Below are 20531 nucleotides of genomic sequence, written 5' to 3'. Positions count from 1 at the left end.
TATATTGAAAAAAAAAAACCAAAACAATTTGTAACAAACCCTGAAAGGTTGTAGAAGACGTAGACTGACAGCACTGTTAGAATAAAAAAATATTACAACAGTATATGAATATGTCATAAATGACCCCACCACTCCACTTTAAGGTTAAGAAGAACGCAGAATTAAATATTTCTGTCAGGAATGATTCAGATACGAAGACTGCAGAGATTTAAAGATCTGAAATGCCATATTGCAACTCCATTAGTTTCTGTAATAAATTCATGTTAGGCTGGAGGAAGCTGTAATATTTGAAGCCCATTTAGGTAACAAGTAAACAAATGTTTATTTCTTGTTTATGGTTCAAATTATGAATGAGTCTTTGTTGTTTGTTTGTTTTTCTTCCCTTCTAAGTAAAACCTCAAGACATTAATCTTGACAGCAAGCTTGCAGCTACACGACGAGCACCAGCCTGGTCATTCATTAGCTTTTGTTCAGGGGCCACAGTGATATAGTTTTGTACTTTGTGGTTTGATCAAAGGATCTCTCTGCCTCGTCTGCTGTCATCAGCAGTTCCCTGATCTGCTGGGCGAGCGACACGCAGCCATGAGAGAAGCGAGAGGGTGAGTCAGACGCGAGATATTCAAAAGGCCCATTGTGCCTGAATCAGTCATTAACCTCAGTCACAGGCATCAATAATTAATGAGGGAAGTGATCTGGTCATTTCCAGTTTGTGACAGTTAGCACAAATAATTATTGTCAGATTCAGTTGAATAATGTGAAAAAGAAACTAAAGCCAATTTATCACTTCTGTTTGTTTTCATATTTAGCATGCTTTCATTTCAGAGTAAGAAATAATACAAAACAGAGTGAAAGTCTGGCTCACTAGGTTTAACAGGTGGCCAGTATGTCATAATGCCATATTGCCTTTGCAATATGGCATTATGACATAGCCTTTGTTTAAATCAAAAACATAAACATGTTTAAATAGCCTGGTTAAAATTTCCCCCCTTTTTCTCTCTCACCAGCTTTCCTGTCTTCTCACTGCTGTTGTCTCACAACAAAGGCTGTAAGCCCAAGAAATATATAAAGAAAGAACATAAAGAAAAGCTAAGGTTTATAGATATGGCCTAATTCGTGCCACCAGACATTAAATGCGATGCATCCACACCTTGCCCTCCCTTGACAAAGCTATAATAGGACTCCTGGTTCATGTTGTCCTCTTGCTCGACTGGAAGTCAGCATAAGCCCATGTTTAGTGGCACTAAATTGCTGGAGGACCACCAGAAATTTAGTTATTAATCTTGACCAAAGAGGTAGAGCAACATTGCAAACTGAGACATTCAGGTGAGATTCACCAGCGTGCTGAGAATAAAAGCTTAAAATTTGCAGTTTTGACAGCAAATGATTGGTTTTTGACAGTTTCAACACTGGATTTCAAGAGCTGATACAGGAAAAAAACTAAACTAAAACCTAATAATATAGCACCTGTAGACCTAGCAGTTTTGTTGATACGCCGTCGTCCCTACAAATGTCATTCTACAAGCAAAACGCCCACCTTTTATTTGTGATCTGTCTATGCATGAATGCTGTTCCTGCAAGTTTATCTGTGCAGCTGTTTGTGGTTAAAGTCATAATTTTGGGAACTCGTGGTTTGCACATGTGTGAATGACATTAGGTCGCAAATTCATCACGAATCCCTCCGGGATCCCCAGGTACATGTTTGTCTCCTCCGAGGACTTGAATTTTCCTCTTAATCCCATCCCCCACATAAAATGCTCCAATCTTCTCCATTTTCCACTATTTATTCATATTTTACCATGTGCTTAGTCCTTAAATGTGTAAGTTAATGTAATGCACTGAGATTTATACTGCTTATCTAATCTTATGACCACTCAGAGCGCTTTAGACGTGTCAAATTTTAACCATTCAGCACTCTGTTACATACTTACATCCATGGCCAAGTTAGAATCACAAGCATGTCTCTGGTCTGTGAGAGGATGTATTCAAAAGCATTCAGAGGAAACCCATGCAGGCAAAGGGACAACATGCAAACTCTACTCTAAACAGATACATGTAATAATTTTCCAAAATTACTCTTCTGTTCTTTTCTAATACAAATTTTGAGTGGGTTGAAAATTTATGGACCTATGAACAAAAGGAGTACAAAGGATCTGTTGTATTTTTAAATAGTACTTAATTTGTGTGTGTCTGTGGAGGTGAGGCTGTCCTGGTGTCCTGGTGTCCTCCACAGAGTTTGACGTCACTACCAGGTTGCTCAAGTTGTCTCTTGAGTCAGCAGAAGGGCAGGGGGGTATCACGGGAACAACCTGCTGATCTTCCGATCAGCGAAGCTTTTTCTGGTATTTTATGCATAAAACATAAAAAACAGTCAGACCCAATGGAGTGCGATTTAGAGATATATCTGCTGTAAATCTCTGTCTCACTTCACAGCAGTAGCCATTATATCAACATAAATTTATAAAAATGCTAATGCTCCACACTTTTACTCGTTAAACATGACACTCGATTCACTCCCATTGATAAAGCACAACCAAGATAGCGTGACGACCTTTCCTAACATGCTGACATAATTACACGCATACACACAAACATATGTGTGTGTAAATGATCCGCTACTCTACAAAGAACCAGTGCTGAGCTTGTCTGAATGACCTGTGCTTACACATGTGGACTCTGCACATAAGATAAGATTAGATTCACTTTCTGCGTGCATGTGCAAATGTTCATCCATATGCATAAACAGAGGAGACAGAATATGAAAAGCATATTGAATAGTAGTTAATTTTGCAACATATGTCCAAATACATATGAGGTTGATCAGGCTTCAAATCTGAATGCTTTCAGTTTCTGGTACTGTCACTCTGTTGTCATTTAGAAAATATAATCGAGAGTAATCACTCATCCAGTAGTCGTTATCCTTCTATTGTTCTGTTTTTGTGGTACAGCTTTATCGAATGGTAAGGGTAACACAAACATCAAGCTGGAATGAGGCTGGATTTTAGTTTTGTACGACAGGCAGGAGAGAAAGGTCATACCCTAGGCTGAACACTCATGCTTGCTCTCTGTCTCCATTTTGTTAGATAAGAAAACAGCAGTAAAGATCATCTTAAGCTGTATATACAACTGAAGCTAAAGGATTGTGGATGTATTCAATCCCATTCAGGTACAGAAAAAAATGAAAAGAGAAGAGCAAGATCTTCCACATCATCAAATTTAAAGATACAAAATGCAAATCAGCAAGTCACATGATAGTAAATTCAAACCAAGCATCTGATTGGGAAGAAATGGGATTTAAGTGAGTTAGAACACGACATGGTTGTTGGGTGTCAAACAGGTTGGTTTGAGTAATTCATCAGCATCTTTATTTATAAAGCACTTTAAAACCACCACAGATGATGCAAAGTGCTGTACCTTGGAACTAAATAATAAAAATACATAATGTGAATCTGGCTCAGGCCATTTGCTGTCTTCCCTTTACCCTCTAAAACAGGATAAAAAAAAATCCAGGCACATTCTCACCATCATACGGGGCACGTCTCAAATTAGCTTATTTATCGCCTCTAGCACCTTGTAACATTTTGAGCATACTTGCTCTTCTTCAGACAGTAAAACACATCTTAAATCACCTGTGACAGGTCACATGACTGTGACCAACAAGAACAATAAGAAACACATCTTAGATCTTACACAAACAGATGATAACTGAAGTAATACATGTTGCCGCATCATAAGCCTGAAAAATCAGACATATAAATTCTCAGGCAATATCTGTTGATTAGACAGATTGCAAACCTACTCACCATTTAACCACAGTGTGACATATACATAGTTCTTCTCTCCCAACTTTCCTGTCCATGCACAACTGTCATGTAACACAGTAACAAATCTTTGAAAAAATGACAAGCTGTTATTTTGTTTGTTTGTTTTGTAACAAGAGCTTTTACTCCACATACTGAATGAAGTAGCAAATTCCAACTTGCAGACAGTTTCTTCCATTAAGCACACAGTTGTCATCACTGCATAAGACTGCGTTGTGAGATTTAAGATACAAGTTTCTTCATTTTCTAACCAACTAAGCAAAACATATAAATGCAAAATGTAAGGAAGTCGTGGTTATTTCTTTGGCAGTGAATCCTGTTCTTTGGCTGACACGTAAAACCGAAATCAGTCCGAGAACTTTGAACAGACCACCAGAGGTCACTTTCATTCATATCTGTTTTCACGCACTTTTCCATCTAGATATGTTTTTATAATTCCACAATAAAATAATTACTAACAGTTACATGAAACTGTAGGTCTTCATTTCATTAGGATATTAGTGCAAAGTTCTTTCTCATCACTATAGCAATGCTTTCCAGTTTATCTTTAAGATCCTTCCCTCTGCCTGTTTTCCTCCCTCCAGTGACACAGATTGATTTATCGTGGCTTGTTCAAAGGGTATTCGCTGTAATGTCATTGGCTGAGGGCCTGACAACACCCACCCAACCATAGGGGTGTGTCGGGGGAGGAGAAGAGGGTAGGAAAAGGTAATGGGGGCTTGACGTAAACAGGGCTAGACCCAGAGGACTCATGTGTTGCTCTCCCAGGAAGCACATATGAGTTTAAACCTGGTCTTCCTGCCTTCCTGCGTGAGAACGTTGTGAAACTAGAATGTAAAATGGGATCTGACGAAACTGGACTCTGCCTCCTCCACCTCTTATCTCCACTCTGTGTGGCTGAACACTTGGTGAAACCGCAGTGAACAGGGCTCTGAAGCAATGTGCAAGGCAGCAACGGTCATCTGGGTCACCTTGACAACCAATATGGTTACAGTACACCTAATAAATCTGATGAACTATAGCATGTTGAAAAAGATTACAAAATATTATTTCCCCATGTTTTCTTTGATTATGGTGTTATGTCATGATGTTGTGATTGCTGCGTATGCTATGATATCCTTCATTAAAGAATCAATATTTATAAATATGGACTTATATTGGTTATTAATGTTACTGATCTTCAATTCCCTTTAATTTGTTTTTAAGTTGGCCTATTTCACTTTTCATTGGTTTCTGTATACATGCTTTTAAAAAAGGTGGATGGCCAAAACCTAATTAATAATAACAATAATAATAGTAAGATTTACAATTAACGTCTGTGAGTCTAAGGCTCAGGATTCAGACAACTCTGAGGGCTCTTGGATTTTTATGATGTCACTGAGAGCAGATATTCTTAATATGGTCATTTCAAGCACTGTAAGCACAGGGGGGTCCGCCCACCTGCTATTCAGACCTGTTTGTTCTCAGTCAGAAGAGAACAAAAACAACTTGTTTCAGGAAGTTGATAACCTGAGGGTCTTTACACATAATAGCATATGAAGAAACACTTTTTGCATTGCGAACAGGTAGTTATGTTCCATGCAAAATGTACTCAATGGATTCAAAGATTTTCTGGAGTGGGATTAATTTGTGATTTATTAGTCTAATAAGCTAAAGAAAACGTCAGATATCTTTCGTATTACTGTATATTTGAAAGGTCTTTGTAAAGACATGTATAGTAGCCCTGGGAGGTCGAACGCAATGCAACTTAATCACTTGGAAAAATGCACAACAGAAGTGATTTAAGGGAAACAATAATGTGGCAGAAAAGCTGCGGAAGTGTCAAAAACTAAAACGTGAAGGATTTCGCTGTGACATGCTTAAAAGACCTCTCAGGGCCACTGTAGTTATGATAAGAAATGTACAATTTAGCAAAATAATCCTCTCAGATTCTCTTCAAGAATCCAGAAAAGCTCTACCTCTGGTGACTCTTTCATTAAATCTATCCATAAGTTTCGGATAGTAAAAAGGTAAATACACATTAAAAGTAATATGAATGTTTTTTTATTGTGCTTTTTATGAGCACGTAAATAAAAACTATTGTTGTTGGATGCTTTCCAGAATCACAAGTCACATGAGATGGTTTTGATCCATGCAGAACATTAAGCTGTAGCCAAAACTAAAAAGACTGATGAAAGTTTCAACTAACACTGCGACTGGGTTTGCTTCAGTGACTAGCATTCAACACTAGATGGTGCAAACATTGTTCCCACATTCTGGTGTCACTGCATCAGTGTGAGGATGAGAATGCAAATCATTGCAGGCCTTCTACTTTGAAACTGCAATGAGCTTCCTGAGCCAAGAAAATGTGAAAGAAAATGTACAAATAACATTAAAACATAAATTTGGTTTCATATGTTTGGATAGTGGGACAATGAGATAAGATTAGTTAAAACATTAAATATTTGCTTGATTAATAATTTTACCTTCACATCTGCTGTGATATTGTGTTTCTGTTTATTCTGTTTCTGTTATTCTGTCATACCACTTAGTGACAAAGCTCTAAAAAAATGACAAGCTGTTATTTTGTTTGTTTGTTTTGTAACAAGAGCTTTTACTCCACATACTGAATGAATTAGCAAATTCCAACTCGCAGACAGCGTTTGACTTTTACATTTCCTTGTTTTTACTTTCCCAGATTTAACAAGAACTACCTTTGCAAAGAAACCTTCCATTAAAAAAAAAATCTAATGACCAGAGTTATCAGTTGGAGCCAGTATTTTCCAGTGCTAATTACCCAAAGCTAAATGGGCAGAACTTGAACAAAACTACAGGAAAAAGTTGTAAAATCTAAATTTATTCTGGTCATGTCAACAAACGTGCTTAATCAGAACCATTTTCGTGTATGTGCCACCTTTTTCCCTTTAGGCTATCAGCACTGGAGGCACTTGATTCTTTTAGCATCATAGATGAATATGCTGGGAGACTGCATCTTCTTCCAACACTGAGACAGCCAATGTCCTTTGCTGAGTTTTCCCCAAATAAGAGCATCATTTTTGAGATAGTCTCGATTATGTCAGTTTTTGCTTTCAAGTTCCCCCAAGTTATGAAATAAATTGTAAGTTTAATGAAAAATAAGTCTGGAAAGTTCTGTTTCCAATGTTATGACAAAGTCAACGGCCGTTAAGCCTCACAAAAGGTGAAAGCAACTGACATTTGTTTACAGATGACTAAGATCCTTGGTGAAAAAACAGCCCATGTTTGTCATTCAATTTAAGCACAACTTAGCAGAGAGACTCCGATTGTACACCTATGATATCATCTTCTTGTTAATCTAATGTTATACGCAGTTATGGGGGTTCTTTTTCATCTCTCACATTTTTTTCTTTTCTGTTTTTGGTTTGAGGTTGCACTTGGTGGAAAAAGTATTTTAAGCTCAGGGTACATCGCTAAAAAATGTTGAGAAACAATGGTTTGATGCGTAACAAAGCATTATAACTTCAAAGGGTTCAACATATGCTGAAATAAAGTCAGTGAAACACTAGTTTTATATATAACTATGGTGGCTAAAACGACTTTCAGCACAGTTATGTTTTACCAGAGAAGTCTAGACACCGTGAATAACCACATCAGTGCTTCCTGGATCACAGTTACAGCAGAGATGCAAAGGAGGAGCTGAAGAGCATGCTCATTCAGCAGGTGCTATGTTGGTATAACAACATATGTTTGTGAACAGCGGACACAGAGAAATAATTTGGGGTTTTCATAATTTTCTTATTAACAAAACTATATTCATCATGTGTTCTTTGTAATTTTTCGGACTGTTTTCATTTACAGAGAATGTTTTGATTCACTTTGATTCAATAGTAGTAAAACTAACTGAACTGAAACTCGAAACAGCCTGGTGTGTGTGTGTGTGTGTGTGTGTGTGTGTGTGTGTGTGTGTGTGTGTGTGTGTGTGTGTGTGTGTGTGTGTGTGTTGCGTGCATTTAGAGGCCAAGAGGTTAAAAGTTGACAGAGTTCCCATGAGAACTTTCCTATCGTGTGTTTCTATTCAGGAAGCTGTGGCTTTGACTTGCGTCTACTCACATCTCCACATCAGCACAATGCGTATCTCTCTCTATATAGCCTGTATGTGTGTGTATGTGCATGTCTGTGTGTCTGTGTGCGCGCTGCATTATGGCTGGCAGTCAGATGTCACCCCACGTGTCAGGTGGCTCAGAAGGAAACCCCAAAGGAAGTAAGGTCAGGCCCAGGGAGGTCAAGAAAAAGTCAAACTGCCTGCTTTCATCAACATATTTGAACTCTCAGAACACCCCGTCAACTGACTATCAACCACAGTCTACACCTAGGCTTTCAGTTTTTTGTTTTAGAGAATGAGAAGCTGTCATACTGCAGTAATTCTGCAAAAGTGTAAGACAGAAACTGTGAAGGGAAAAACTCCAAATACAACAACATATCTACCTGAACTAACAAAACATCCTTTTACAAGTTTGTGGATGTAATTAACAAACAACAGTCTAAATCCAAACACTCTTCATCAAATAATGCATACAATAATCTGCATCAAGACACAGAGTCAGCCACTCTGATTTTAAAAGTCAAAAATTTTATGAAATTTGATTAATAGAAATAATCGATGAGGGCTCCCAGAAGGACGGAGGGTTTCGCAGACATCTCTTCAGATCTCGATTTCAATTCAAATATCTGTGGATAGTCTGGTCCAGGGAGAGCTGCAGAGATGGCTGCTCCACACCACTGTGACACACACATGCACACAATATTAAACATCTGTAAATAACAGCACTCTGAGTTGTATTAAAACAGCAACGACAAAAAAACATTCTACCTTCAGAGTTTTCACTTTTATCTGAGTTTTTGCAAAGGAGATATTTTATATTTTATGAATTTCTTTAAAAGAAAGTTCCCAAGTGCTTTGGGAGACAAGATGGAGAAAAAAAACAGCTTATCTCAAAGAAAGATTGTCTCAAAGAATGGATCTCCTAACAGAAAAAGCCAGATCACCATTGACTCTCAACCGATGATTGTGGGTTGCCCAGCAGCTTTAAACCAGGCAAATATGTCAGATGCCAGCTGGCCTTAAAATTCAACAACAACATCAGTTCTAAAATTAACAGTTAACCAGTGAAGTGAAGCCGGAACGGGAGTGATGTGTTGTTTTTTTTATTTTAGTAAGAAGTTTCAGTTCTAATCAGCAATAGTTTGCGTATAATGAGTTTTACTTATCCAACCCAGAAATGTGCGATTTTCTCTAGATTTCCTTTGAATAAAACTGAGCTGATAAGTTTCCTAAGCTACTTTAACGAGACTGAAAAACTGAACTGAAAAGTTATTCAGTGTGACCTGGTTGTTAAAGCTGATGCCAAAGATTTTACAGTACTGGCCCAACTTTACAGACACGGAGTTCAGGTGCGTCCATGTGAGCGTGTCAGATTCACTGGGGCCAGTAACAATTACTTCAGTTTTAATTATCCATATTTTGTTCCAAGAACTTCTGTATCATCCAGCATTTAATATATTGGATGCAGTCACTCAATGATTTGATTTTAAGAGAATGTCACTGAGGTTAAAATAGACGCGCATCTGTGTGTCATCTGCATAAAAAGGAAAACTCACACCATTGCTGTGGATGACATGCCTCAGGGGTAACATGTATAAAGAAAACAGGCGGTCCAGGCCCAGACTACTGAGGAACCCTACAGGTCATCATACTACATTTCTCTATTAAGACATAATCAACAAATTAATTTCAATAACTTATCATCCTTAGTTACAGCCTCAAAGATAATAATATGTTGCTTTAAGTTATTCGATTCATATTCTCCCCTTCACAAATAATAGATGCTATGGCGTACAAATCTACCTGCAAACACCTTTTTTAATCCCTTTCCCATTAGCACGTTTCCATTTGGGACATCAGTGCTCCAGGTTGTGCAAACACCCTGGATGTTATAAAGACCTGTGGTAGGCATTTTTGTGGACTGGTTGAAATTGGTTGACCATTAATCACTGAAAGGATCGTTTATTGTCAGAGTCGCATGTTGGAAGTTAATGCATCACTGTAGTCTGGGTAAACCACCAGAAATGATTCTTAAAATTGATTTGGGTTAAGAGATAGGGCCTGGTCCTGGGTCAGGAGGTGACAATGGAGCTACCAATCTGGTTAGAAATAAAGCCAATAACATGTTTACTGTGATGGCCATGCTAAATCAAAGCGGTTTCAAAAATAATGCACACACCTGAGGACGTAGGTAACGCTGAGGATGCAGAGCGGCTGGGGGATGCCAGGTCTGGACCTGGAGGGTCGGACGCTGGGGATGACAGCACTGTGACTCTCCACCCAGACGTAACCTCCACCTTTCACCAGCATCCTGTACTGACCGCTGACTGACTGGTTCTTCAGACACACTGCGGGGAAATACGTTAAGTTAGTTAGTTAAGTATTTATAGGAGTGTAGTGTGTGCGCGTGCACGTCTGTGTCTGTGTGTCAGTGCTTACGGTTTAGATGATTTTTGTTCAAACAGCTTGTGTCCAGTGCGTGACAGAGATCATAGATGGAGCGGCCCAGCAGCTCCTCAGGTCTGTAGCCCAAAAGAGAAGTCACTCTGCACACACAGAAACACACACGAGGCAAAATGATTTTATTTTGCAAGTCAGCAACACTGAGGATTAAAATCATGTTAATAAACCAGTCACTGTTGCCTTTACAAACAACTGCACAGTCATTCTTCTTTAATTCCAATGACAAAAGTGCAAAAGCCAACACCAAAAGCAAGTTTACAATTCACTGCTTTCATAAAGTCACACATTATGCTGTGCACTCATTCTCAGCTGGCAAGGGTTTGCATTATAACCACAGAGTTGTTTATATAAACATAGGTCAGGCCCTGAAATGTGTTACACTGAAGGTTATTAACTACCAATCTGCTATAACTATGACATATCAGGATTTTCTAACCAGAATCATAATGAAACTTGTTTTAATGATTTCTACTTTAATGTTTGAACTGTATACTGTAGCCGATTTTTTGGTTGAGCTTTCTTGGCTGAGGGTTCAGATAGAACACTTAATGCAGCACAGTTTTTAAACGAAATTGGCTCCGAATTGGCTTCGAAAATTGTCCCTTTTTGAAAAAATATAATTTCATAATATCCAGCACTGCATAATAAGATTACCAGACATGTTCCTGTTTTTCAACTTAACATCCTGCATTCATTTTAAATGTATTAAAGTAATATATATATGGTGGTTAAAAATGCTTCTGCATGGGGGGTTTTTTGTTGGGGGTTTTTTCCCGTTGTTACTTATTTCCGCTTATTCACAAGCACTAATTAATCTAAGCTACTAGTTGAAGAGTAATTACAAAAAGACAATCCTTTTAATAAACAACAAATTCCACCTTTGGTTGAATGCATGTACACACCTCTGGTCACAATAGGTAAACCTCATGTCCATGCTGTGCTGGCTGGTGAAGGTGTATCTGCTGAGCAGGGTGTGTGAGAGAGGCAGAGGCCGACAGGTCAGGAGCAGACAGGAAACTGCAGACGGGTCCACGCACACCTTTGCTCGGCCCTGACAGTGCAGAACCTGAACTCACAGAGTTGGAAATGGGAGGTGTGATAAAAAATCATCATGATGTAGACCAGGGGGCCATTTTTAAAAAAGATATTTTTAAGCGATACTGTTTCTCACGAACCTTCCAAGTAGCTGACTTGAGGTTGGCGGTTCTTCCTCTGTGAGTCAGAGCACTTTTTATCCTCATGACAAAGTCCCTCTTCTCACCGTACCAAACTTCCTCTAAAAATAAGTAATTAATTTAGCCACATGGACAAAGCTGTATGAATATATACTCCCTGGACACTTTGTTAGGTACAATATGCTAAACCACCTTTATGGCTTCAGAACTTCTTTAGTTGCCGGTTTATCAGCTACGCATCAATGATGGGAATCTCCCATTCCATTGAAGAGATGTGGTGACTGTCGAGACTATTTGAGTACAGTGAACTCATTTTCATGTTCAGGAAACCAGCTTGAGATGATTTGAGCTTTGAGACAAGAACCTGTCATCAGTACATGCTCAATGGAAATAGTCAGATAGGCTCTGGTGTTTAAAGTGCGTCATTTGGTTCAGTGGGTCATAAAGGGCCAAAAGTGTGACGAGAAAAGATCCCCCGCACTATTATACGTCCACCACCAGACTGAAATGTTGATTCAAGGCAGGATAGATCCATCCTTTAATGTTGTTTACACAAAATCATGACCATACCATGTGAATGTTGCAGCAGAAACTGACACTCATCAGAGCAGGTGATGTTTTTATAATCTTCCTTGTCCCATTTTGGTGAGTCCGGCAGAAGTGGCACCCAGTGTGGTCTTCTGCTGCTGTAAACCAGTTGCTTCAAATTAACATGTTGTGGATTTAGAGATGCTCTTCTGCGTGTCTTGGATGCTACGAGTGGGTATTTGAGTTGCTGTTTTAATGCTCAGTTTGAACTTCCGTGGGTCGCCTTGACAACATCTACATGCCTAAATGCACAGAGTTGCTGCCGTGTGATTGGCTGATTAGATATTTGCTTTGAAATGGTGTCCAACATATATGAAAAACGTATATCCTTGATGTTCAAATACCCACCTGCTGTTAGACGCAGATTACTTCTGATTTCTTCATGGTCACAGGGATGAGTATATTCAAAAATGTTGTGTCCCATCAACTCAGTCTTTGAGAAAACATAGAAGAGTATTTCAGTCCTGAATCCTACTGGTTATTTAAAAGAATAGTAAGAATATATGTGGGTTTATTTACCTGAGTCAGGCCCATGTACTTGCTGACATTGTCAGACAGAAAGATCATGTCTCCCTCAGTGGACAAGACCATGACAAATCCCTCCAAGATCCCCAGGTACATGTTTGTCTCCTGCGAGGCTTCGAATTCCTCTGTGTCTTTCTCCTCTTCGTCCTGTGCTCCGTCACAGCCGCTCTGTTCATCTCCACCTTCCACCGCTTGCTGATATGTTATCATGTGCCTACTCCCGGCATTTATCCCATCATTTTCTAAGACAAACAGAGTGTTTTTTATATGACAAAGCTTTCTAGTCTACATTTTCAGTGGATAACAAAAGATGCGTTTCCTTTTTCATTTTGTGTGTTTGCTTCAGCTGTTAGTACTTGTGTTATCTTAGACTTCCTCTTTCTAAAACCAATCTGAATCTAAAACCCACAAGCCCGTTGAATTTTTTTTCTTCACTTTTTTTTTGCATCTCCACATTTTAACACTGTATTAATCTGAAAACCTTTTAAGTAAGCAGAAAAAACTACACGAGCCTGTTATCCTAACTTGTCTTTATTAGTCCAGTTCCTTTTTATGAATAGTGTAACCCTTGTTAATTTTTTGTATATACAATTGACAGATGTTTTCTAAATGCAGCACGTGCGGCAAAGCATCAAATTTTATAGGTGTCTAATTTTAAAGAGATGGCCAAGGTGTCTGCTCACAACACGGCTGTGCAGAACTGACAGATTGTGGTTTTTAGCTTTCTTGAGAACTGATGATCTAAACGGCACGACTGAGTGAAATTAACTCACACAGGAAACAAAAGAACAAAAACAAAAGCAAAAACAAAAAAGGGTGTGTTTCTCTGCTCTGTGAGAACCAGCTTGAGTTTTAGATTTTCAGAGTGACTAAATCATTTTGGTTTTTCACACATATTTAAATATCTGCCGTGCTAAGACTTGGTGTTGGGGTTAAGTTATGGTAGTGGTTTGTGGACACTGAGCCACTGGAAGTGGGGCACTGAAAACCACATAATAATAATAATATTAAAATATTAAATCAAGTTGAATTAACCCAATATTCTGGGATGAAGGGATGAAAACATGAATTTGCACATGGCCTTACATAACCCTTTCATACTGCTCATATTTCATGTCCAAGTGTGGAGCCAAGATTTGACTCAGAACTACAACTCTGTACAAATAGTCTCTGTGATGGTAATAAATAGAGGATTAATCTATTTATTAGATGTAAGAGAAAAAGAGAAAAAACACTGTAATCACCAAACCTCATGTCCTAAGACAGCCATAATGATTTAAATGTATTTTACTGAACGTGAACTGTTGAGCTTTATTATATAACCATTACAGCTGTTAACCATTTCCTCACTCTTACATCATTAAAACTGCCATTTATAATTATCAGTGTTAATTAGAGATTAATTGTTAGTTGAAACACACAAAATGCTTAAAAAAAGGATTAGTCTGCACATTAAAAGCATCAGTAGGAAATCTTGCATGTGGGACTCACACGTGTGTTTTCCACACTCACTGAACTGGCAGCTTGGTTAGCTTCATAATCTCAAATAGTTTAAACTCGAATCAGACTGATTTCAGACTTTAATTCTAACTTGTTTATTTTTAGATTATTTTGCTCCGTTGTGGGTGCTCACGTGATGTCCTTGCATTTGTGTTGTGCTTTTTTAGTTCTTCTGACCACACAAAGCACTTTTAGCTACAACTCACACTTTAACCACACATTAATACACCGCCTTATTCCATCTATTTCAAGCACTTTATTCTGCCTCACATCCACAACCAGTTTCGAATCACCAGTTAACCTAACATGGATGTCTTTGAACCGTGGGAGGAGACGAGGAGACGGGCCAAAAGGAAACTGAAGGAAACCCCTGAAGGCCCAGAGAGCACACGTACACTCCACACAGAAAATTTAAACCAGGAACTGTGAGGCAACTGTACTAACCACTCCACCGCCATGCTGAAAAATTTCAGATCTTGTGTTTGTGTCAACAGATCCTGTGACCCCTGTACGACTGCTCTTCCTTATGTGCTCCATATATGATCACTCTTATGCTGTTTTACTCTTACTCTGTTAGCAGATTTCTTTGGGTCAGGTGGTAGAGCTATGAGCTCCCCCTAATACTTCCATCAGAGTATGAATATGAGTGTGTGAATGTGTGGTTAACGGCAACTGGGTTTCGATAAAAGGCTTGTGTATGAATGTGTGAATGAGGCTTGGAGGAAGAAAACACTTTAAATGCTAAAACTGAGTAGAGAAACACCATATACAATTGTGTTGAGGTCCACCTTGAACTGTCACTACTGTCCCATATGAAATACACATAGACACGGCATGCACAGTTGCAGGATTCCCTGAAATTGATGTAAAATCCATTTGTAAAATATTTTAGCACCTGTTAGTCATGTTAGTCATTTTCTGTGTGTTTCAGGTCACTTTAGAAACATTTAAAGCATTTGTGCTGCTATTAAATGTCAAAACAGGTCAAATTTAACCCAAACACAAGCTGAATTTAAAGCGGATGGATTGACTGTTGTGAGACAGGCGCAGAGCAAACACAAAGACTCCTGGGATTCTTGGCAGGATAATGGATTGATAAATAAATAGGCCAGACACACCTCAGCAAGAATTAAATAGTTTAAACAGCCCAATTGCATGTATTTATTTATGGATATCACCTTAATGGAAATCTGTTTGTATTATGAAATACATTATTTTTGAACAGCACTGTTAACACTTCAGTTTTAGCTATTTTTGTGCTTGTTCTCTACACTTTGTGAGCTATTTGGGGGGGGGGGGTGTTTTGTATGAATTTCCCAGATTTCAGGAGAAATAAAGGAAACAAAGCATTTACATCATTTGAAGGTTTTCTCTATATTTCACTATATTTTCTCTAAAGCCTGCAAACTAATATCAGTGCCGAGTACATAAATGGTGCCATAAATATGTAAATGCGTATATTTACTGACTTCAAGTGGTGTTTTTCTCCTTGTGATTCAGTTTGCTCTGAGTGTATCTCACACACAGAGGCCAGTGTTAAATGTCTTCACATGTGCGCTGTTACCTTTGAGCAGAGTGTGCATGCGTATGTAGCTGAGGGTCAGGCGAATGACGGAGGGCTTGTCCAGGTGAGCTCTGACGGAGGGCTGCAGCGGCAGGAGGCGAGACAAATCCCCAAACACGTCAGACTCCACTCGCCGTCTCCTTCGAGCAGCCTCACGGCTGATCGCTCTTCAGAAAGCAGAAGTCAGGAAATGCAAAGAAGGCTGAACTAAATTTCTCTCAATCAAACTTACATCAGATTTTACTACCTAAAATTAAGTTAGGTAAGTTTATAAACACCATTTTACTGCAAGTATGCTCTATGCTGCACACAACATAGATACATATAAACTAGAGAAAACTCACTCATTTAGTCACTAAAGTAAAAGTGAGATGATACTGGATGAAGTGCATTTTCTCAAAGACTATTTAAAATGTACTCTCTTTGATATCGGAAGATAATATTGTTCATTTTCTGCATTTTGCCTGCTAATGTTGTGACTCTGCAGACTTGGATTCTGTGTTCAAACTGATGTAAGGAAAAATAAATAAATAAATAAAGTGACATTGTTCCTCAGCTTTACAGGAACTGTAAAAACAGTCATGTTTCAGCTTCATCACACTGTGAACTTTTGACATAATCTGTGTGAGTTTAGAGAATTTCTCAATATGTGACACTTCTTCAATCTCCATGCTTATTCCTACTTCACCTTCAGTGTTTTTACTGCTAACATTGCCTCATTTCTACTGAAAGATTTGATTCCAGAGCTTTACCTTGAAGTATTTGAATTCTATCTTTTGCAGTTTTTAGTGTCTTTGTTTTTTAATAGTTCCCCCACCACTGATGAAGAGATGTGGAAGGTCAACAGTGCACCGTGGTTAAGATCTGAGGCATCCAGAGTGGCCACAGCACTCTCTTTGACCTCACTTCTTTACCTCAGTTAGCTGGCAACTCACTTAAACTTGATCTATTAAGATTTATTGCTGCCAAATGAATGCCCCTATGAACAAAGCAACACGCTGCTTTACCTTCTCTTCTCCTTGTCAGCTGTCATCGTGCCTCGCAGATGTCTCGCATGGTGAATGACGGCTCAGGAAAGCAGGCGCGATGGCAGCAGGAGTTCACGGCACAACAGCGACTCTCTGCACTGCAATTTGCACCATCACAGGTAGACTAGTTCATCAGACAGGCAATTAGACCCACAGTGCTGCACAGATGACTTGAATGGATTCCAAACAGTCTCATCTCCCCTTGGCATGCAAATTACCTAGAGGGCTCCAAAAGTGATGATAGGTCAGCCTTGATGAGAAGCATCTCCCTCCCCTCTTCTTTCCTCCTCCCTCCACTCCACCCTCCCTCCCCTCTTCTTCTTCTCTTACATAAACTTTTGAGCATCCCACAGATTTGCCTCTGAACAGCAGCAGGTTAGAATCGATTAAAGCAAAGAAGGGGAAAAGAACAATAAGAAAAAGACACAATGTAGTCTGGGATTGATGTAGACAGCTCAGTGTTTTATTGGAATCAGACCAGACAGGACTAGCCCGGCTGTTGCACTACATTTTGGCACAGAGTAAGATAGTGTGACCAGGTGCACAAAGCTTCACTACACATCAACTCTACTGCACAGAGAGCAACCAGCTCATCTTCAGATCACTGTACAGTACGCAACAGTCCTTCTGTGTTTAGTGTGTGTGTGTCTGCACAATAGAAAGTGAGAAGAAGGGGGAGGTGGAAAAGGAGCTAGTCTGTATTGGTGCTTATTGTGTATGTGTGTGTGTGTGTGTGTGTGTGTGTGTGTGTGTGTGTGTGTGTGTGTGTGTGTGTGTGTGTGTGTGTGTGTGTGTGTGTGTGTGTGTGTGTGTGAAGTGAGAGGTAATTCAGCTGCTGGCTCTCAACACGTCTTATCAACCCGGCTGTAACAGACCTATAATAGTATAGTTATAGTATTATGCACAAAGGATTTCTCCAGATACACTTTACAATAATAATAATAATAATTCGATTTAGAATAAAAAAGAGAGAAAGAGCGAGCGAGAGAGAGCAATAAGAAAGAAAAAGCCATTCTTGAAAACATAAAGAGCAAAAGTCAGAAAAAATAAAGCGTGTGGTTTTGGCTGAAAGAGCTGCTGGATGTGGAAAAGGGGAATTGGTGCTTTGAAATAGAGTGCAAGGAAAGGGAAAACACTGACGGTTGCTATGGAAATGCTAAAAAACAGACAGAAAAGGGGAAAAAAGAAATTCACACATTCGCACGCATGAAAATATACATTCACAATAATAATAATAATAATAACAATAATATTAATAAAAAGGCCCACATTCACACAAAAAGGGCAGACCAAATCTCTGAACCTAACAGACGGATGAAATAGCTGGAAATGGGGCTTTTCACTGCTACACAGGCCGCCTCTAACACTCTGCTCGACATAATTAGTTCGATAGCCTGTAACTCGTAAGCTCGACATTCACTTTGTACACAAAGGACAGAGAATGAGTGAATACTTCAGTCATACCATAATCCAACAAAAACAATTTAAAAAACACATTTTGAGGAAGAAAAAAACCACATACACACACACACACGCGCACATGAACAAACAAACCATAAAATATATAGATAGTCAGGGTATTGCACAAAAGGGGATTTGGCCCTAACTGGTCCACAATAAGGACAGTAATAACACAGGTAGGGTGCTTGTCCATGCGCCACGACGCTCCTTTAATAGCAGACAACACCAGCACGATACAGCCACTCAACACAGGCTATATACAAGCCTCTGCACCCAGCACCCACAGTCCACATGTGTACAGGTGCCGGGGAGAGAAGCAGTGTAGGTGTGTGTATGTGTGTTTGGTTTTGTCTGAGCGTGTGCAGTGACCTTGTACTGTAGGAGTGCGCGAGGGCACGTAAAACTTGGGATTGTAGTGTTTGTACGCACGTGAGCGTGTCGATGTGTGCGTGCGTTTGTTTGTGAGAGCGTGTGCATATTCATATTTAAATTCATATTCATATTCATAATGAACCCAGGCAACAACAACAACACAATGCAAGTAAATTATATCTCAAAAGTAACAACAGCCAATAGCTTCAAAGTAAAGGACTGACCGTGTGTGTGTGTTTGTGTGCGTGTGTGATTTGTAAAGGGATTTTATGGATCTATGGAGTGTCAGCATGTGTGAGTGCGTGCATACCGAGTTTAGTGTGGCTGGATCTGTGTGTATTTGTGTATGTGTTAGGTATGCGTCTCCTCGGGGGCGCAGTAGGAGAAGTCCTTGAACTCCTCCTGGTTGATCTGTCGGATAATGGCCTCGTCCGTGGGCGTCAACACGGGGTCCTCCTTGGTGAAATCCTGGTCGAAGTTATTCACATCTCGTTTGGTCTTCTGCAGACGCATGCACACGAAAACACACACACAAAGGCACAGACGGAGGGAAGGATGTCAGAGAACGTTCAAAATTACATGACAGCGACACCTTCTGACCACTGTGACTTACTGTTCCTTGAAAGGTGCTCTCTTAGGGGGTCTTTAATTAACACGCCACAAACCTTTTAAATCTAACATTAGCAAAATTGGGATTTCAAGCCTTTTAAGCTACTTTTAGAGACTAAATGGCACAGTCTTTCTTTCACAAACAAAATGAATAAACACATATTAAAATTAAAGTAATTCAGTACACCGAAAGACTTTTTAAAAACACATATTTACTTGTTTTTGAATGATTGACAGAGACAGAGTGCGCTTAAAGCCTGCCCATTCTGGAGGGGGAAGCAGGTCATGACTCTCAGTTGACCTCGTAGTATGTGAACTTCCCTTTTTCGATTCTGCCAGCAAACAACTGAATGGGTGACTGTGTCCAAACCTTTGACTGGTACTGTGAGAATTACTCAACATAACGAATTGAGATACTTTTTCAATCTCCGTGCTTATGCCTACTTTAACTTCAGGCTTTCTAGGCTTTAAAATTCCTGAAAGCTAACCTGAAGACTTTTGACAGCATAGTAATAAAGGTGTTGATGTTGAATTTTATATTTGAGACAAAAAGAGACGTACAGTATTAAAAAACAATCCCAGATGAAAGTCTACGATGCAACTTGACACCAGCAGAGATGGTGGTGAAAATATAACAGCCACCGCAGGGCTTTAAAACCTTATTTGACTGGTCCCACTTACCCTAATGTTTCAAATACTTTGCTAACATTAGCTTTTTAACAACTAACTGCAAATGGGGTGATAAAATAAACCTCAAAGTACAGGTACAAAGAACAAAGTACAAAGAACAGGTCCCCCAACTCGGCAGTAGAGGCAGGAATTACCAGAGAGGATGGCAGTGCATGAAATATGCCCTCATGTTTACAGTATTCATAGAATATTTTACTTTCACATGACACTCCTTACAAATCCATCTCCTTTGTCCCTTTCTTGTTAAAAAAGGCAACATCTCTGATTTAAACACACAGCACTTCTCTCAGGCCTCCATCTTTGTTTTACCAACTTCCAAATGAAACCCAAAACTCAACAGCACCACCTGGTGGACTAAGAAAAAGAAGCATTTTTTTTTTTGGCTGTGTGCTGCTCTCTTTAGTTTAGCCATTGCCAGGTAATATTAGCGAATATTACCTGAACATTGCAGCTTATGTTTCGTTCTGCTACAGTTGAGATTTTGGCTGAATGATAAATTAGTATTTTGAGAAACAAGTATTTTTTGAGTATTTTGCTAGTTTGTTGGTGTAGTTCCTCAGAATCAGAATATGCTCAGTATATGTCATGTATATAGTCTTTCAGCATTCCAAGTAAATTTAAAACTAAAGAATAATAATTCGGATACCTATCCACAAGTTCACAAAACTACTGAGCCTT

At 39.2% G+C, this 20531-nt stretch overlaps 2 protein-coding genes across 2 annotated transcripts in view; both read right to left on the bottom strand.

Moving 5' to 3' along the window:
- Window positions 1–8438: 8438 nt before the first annotated feature.
- Window positions 8439–16726, bottom strand: LOC101473138 (endothelial PAS domain-containing protein 1-like). The gene is made up of 9 exons (XM_004556800.5): window positions 16701–16726; window positions 15694–15860; window positions 12624–12871; window positions 12453–12537; window positions 11517–11617; window positions 11244–11407; window positions 10318–10424; window positions 10058–10226; window positions 8439–8555 (listed from the first exon to the last, which is right to left on the bottom strand). Exons 1-9 carry the CDS (start codon window positions 16724–16726, stop codon window positions 8492–8494), a joined length of 1131 nt encoding a protein of 376 aa, XP_004556857.3. The 3' UTR covers window positions 8439–8491.
- Window positions 16727–17162: 436 nt separating this feature from the next.
- The window catches only part of prkcea (protein kinase C, epsilon a), a 53495-nt gene continuing 50126 nt past the window's right edge, over window positions 17163–20531 (bottom strand). Inside the window, exon 15 of the mRNA XM_012920642.4 lies at window positions 17163–19055. Coding sequence (XP_012776096.2) covers window positions 18906–19055 — 150 coding nt within the window. The 3' untranslated portion in view covers window positions 17163–18905. The remainder of the gene's footprint in view (window positions 19056–20531) is intronic.

The sequence above is a fragment of the Maylandia zebra genome, linkage group LG8 (genome assembly GCF_041146795.1).
Source record: "Maylandia zebra isolate NMK-2024a linkage group LG8, Mzebra_GT3a, whole genome shotgun sequence".
NCBI lineage: Eukaryota > Metazoa > Chordata > Actinopteri > Cichliformes > Cichlidae > Maylandia > Maylandia zebra.
This window is presented reverse-complemented; position numbering and strand designations above follow the sequence as displayed.

Bases quoted from the DNA above. Each gene is read 5' to 3' on its own strand.
- LOC101473138 (XM_004556800.5), bottom strand. From the start codon at position 16,726: ATGACAGCTGACAAGGAGAAGAGAAG. The intron at 11,618-12,452 runs GTGGGTATTTGA...ACTTATTTTTAG, and splicing joins TAATCTGCGTCTAACAGCAG to AGGAAGTTTGGTACGGTGAG. The intron at 10,425-11,243 runs GTGTGTACATGC...CTGTGTGTGCAG, and splicing joins TTTACCTATTGTGACCAGAG to AGTGACTTCTCTTTTGGGCT.